Source organism: Charadrius vociferus, unplaced genomic scaffold (assembly GCF_000708025.1).
Source record: "Charadrius vociferus isolate BGI_N301 unplaced genomic scaffold, ASM70802v2 scaffold15, whole genome shotgun sequence".
NCBI classification, from domain to species: Eukaryota; Metazoa; Chordata; class Aves; order Charadriiformes; family Charadriidae; genus Charadrius; species Charadrius vociferus.
The window spans coordinates 12780562-12782179 of record NW_009650064.1 but is presented as its reverse complement, the minus strand read 5'-3'; the positions used below and the strand labels follow the sequence as shown (position 1 = coordinate 12782179).

The 1618-nt window shown below is 44.4% G+C and overlaps 1 protein-coding gene across 1 annotated transcript in view; it reads left to right on the top strand.

The window, feature by feature from the left end:
- The first annotated feature begins 864 nt into the window (after nucleotides 1–864).
- The window catches only part of STMN2 (stathmin 2), a 42326-nt gene continuing 41572 nt past the window's right edge, over nucleotides 865–1618 (top strand). Inside the window, exon 1 of the mRNA XM_009891882.1 lies at nucleotides 865–1157. Within this exon, the coding sequence (XP_009890184.1) occupies nucleotides 1139–1157 (19 nt within the window). The 5' untranslated portion in view covers nucleotides 865–1138. The remainder of the gene's footprint in view (nucleotides 1158–1618) is intronic.

Below are 1618 nucleotides of genomic sequence, written 5' to 3'. Positions count from 1 at the left end.
GGTTTCCCCCTGGGAGAGGCAAATGAGGTCCAGTTGGGCAGTGTAAGGATGAAAAGGTAAAGGCGGAGTGTCCTCCTCTTTGTATCACCGCCGTGGACACTGTATCCTCTAGGCCAGCATCTGCTTCCAGCCCTAGGAGGTGTACAAATAGGTCCCATCACTGCCATATTTCTAGCAAGAATTTCAATTAACCACCCACACTTGTTTAGCAGCTGTCAGTCACATCACTGGCTTTCCTCTTCCTGGGGATAGAGAATCCTTAAAATTAATGTAGAGAATCCTTAGAATGTGTCTATCCCCTTTCATATAATAACCATATCAGGTCCCATTCTGCACACTTTATCAAATGAATCAAGCTCGCAAATTCCCAGTGGCTCTTGTACATCATGGAAGTAGTTATTGACTTCTTTCCACATTTATCCTGGTTTTGGCTTTGTAGAGCCCTTCAAGAGTGTGAACAGGTCCAGCTGCCATTCCCCAAGTTTTAGCAGAGTTTGAGTTGTCCAGGATTAGGTCTGGGGATACTAAAATAAATACTGCAGTGCAGGAACATTCAGCATACAACAATTGTATATGGAATCTGTACACATTTGTAGGAAATGGGATGCAGAGGTAAAAATAATCTGAGCAGCTGTTTTACTGAGATGATTTAGAAAATCCCTTGCATTGGTCCTTTCTTTTTTGTCATATCTTTGGAATGAAATGTGTTAAAATGAATTTGTGCATGTTTTACAGGTAGCAACAGCAGAGCCTTCAACGCCAATAGGCTTTTTTCATGTAAGACATAAAACATTTGACATGGAATGTACTATTAAAGCCAGACCGAGGGGGGAGAGGCATTCAAGGACTGATTTCCATTTCAAACTGCATTCTGGCACTTTGTACTCCAGCACCATTGGTGGATCAATATTTAATGCCCGGAGATTCTGGCTCTGCAGGAGTCATGTCAGGGGACCTCTAGAGCCAATCTGCTTGGGTAGAGGAGTGATAATTATTCATGGGCTCCTGCCTCTTGCTCCTTCTCTTGCACAGCCCCACTCTGCTGACTCAGTGCCTTATTCAGTCTTCTCTCCCTCTCTCCACTGCTGTAGCTGGACCCCTTTGCCTTCACCACCTCTGAGAGCCCGCACATCCCACCATGGCTAAAACAGCAATGGGTAAGAAACCGCATCTCTTTTTCTTCAGCCACTAAAAAAGCCACTATTTCCTAGGGCCGCTACCTACACTGGGTGCTCTTCTCAGTGTCCCTAAAGTTTAGAAAAAATCAAGGCAACGCTAACCATATTTTTAATTTCTTTGATCAGAAAAAAAAAAAAAGGGAGGGGGGTGTGATCCTGGGGCCCTTTTAACATCTTAACCTGGGATCAGATTCATTATTTACTGATGGGGGGAGGTCGGCACATGAGCACAGCCTGACTTTGAAGGGGCTTTCATTATTTTAAAGATGAATATATGTATATATATTATGGCATTAAAGAAAAAAAAAAAAAAGAGAGAGAGAGATAAAAGAAAGGGAACCAGAAAGTTATGCCTGCTATCAATATGCCTCCCACCACCCCCGGAGCCCCCCCGGGCTGGGACCAGTGCTGGTTCCGAAACGAACCGGGGCGGGGGGAGG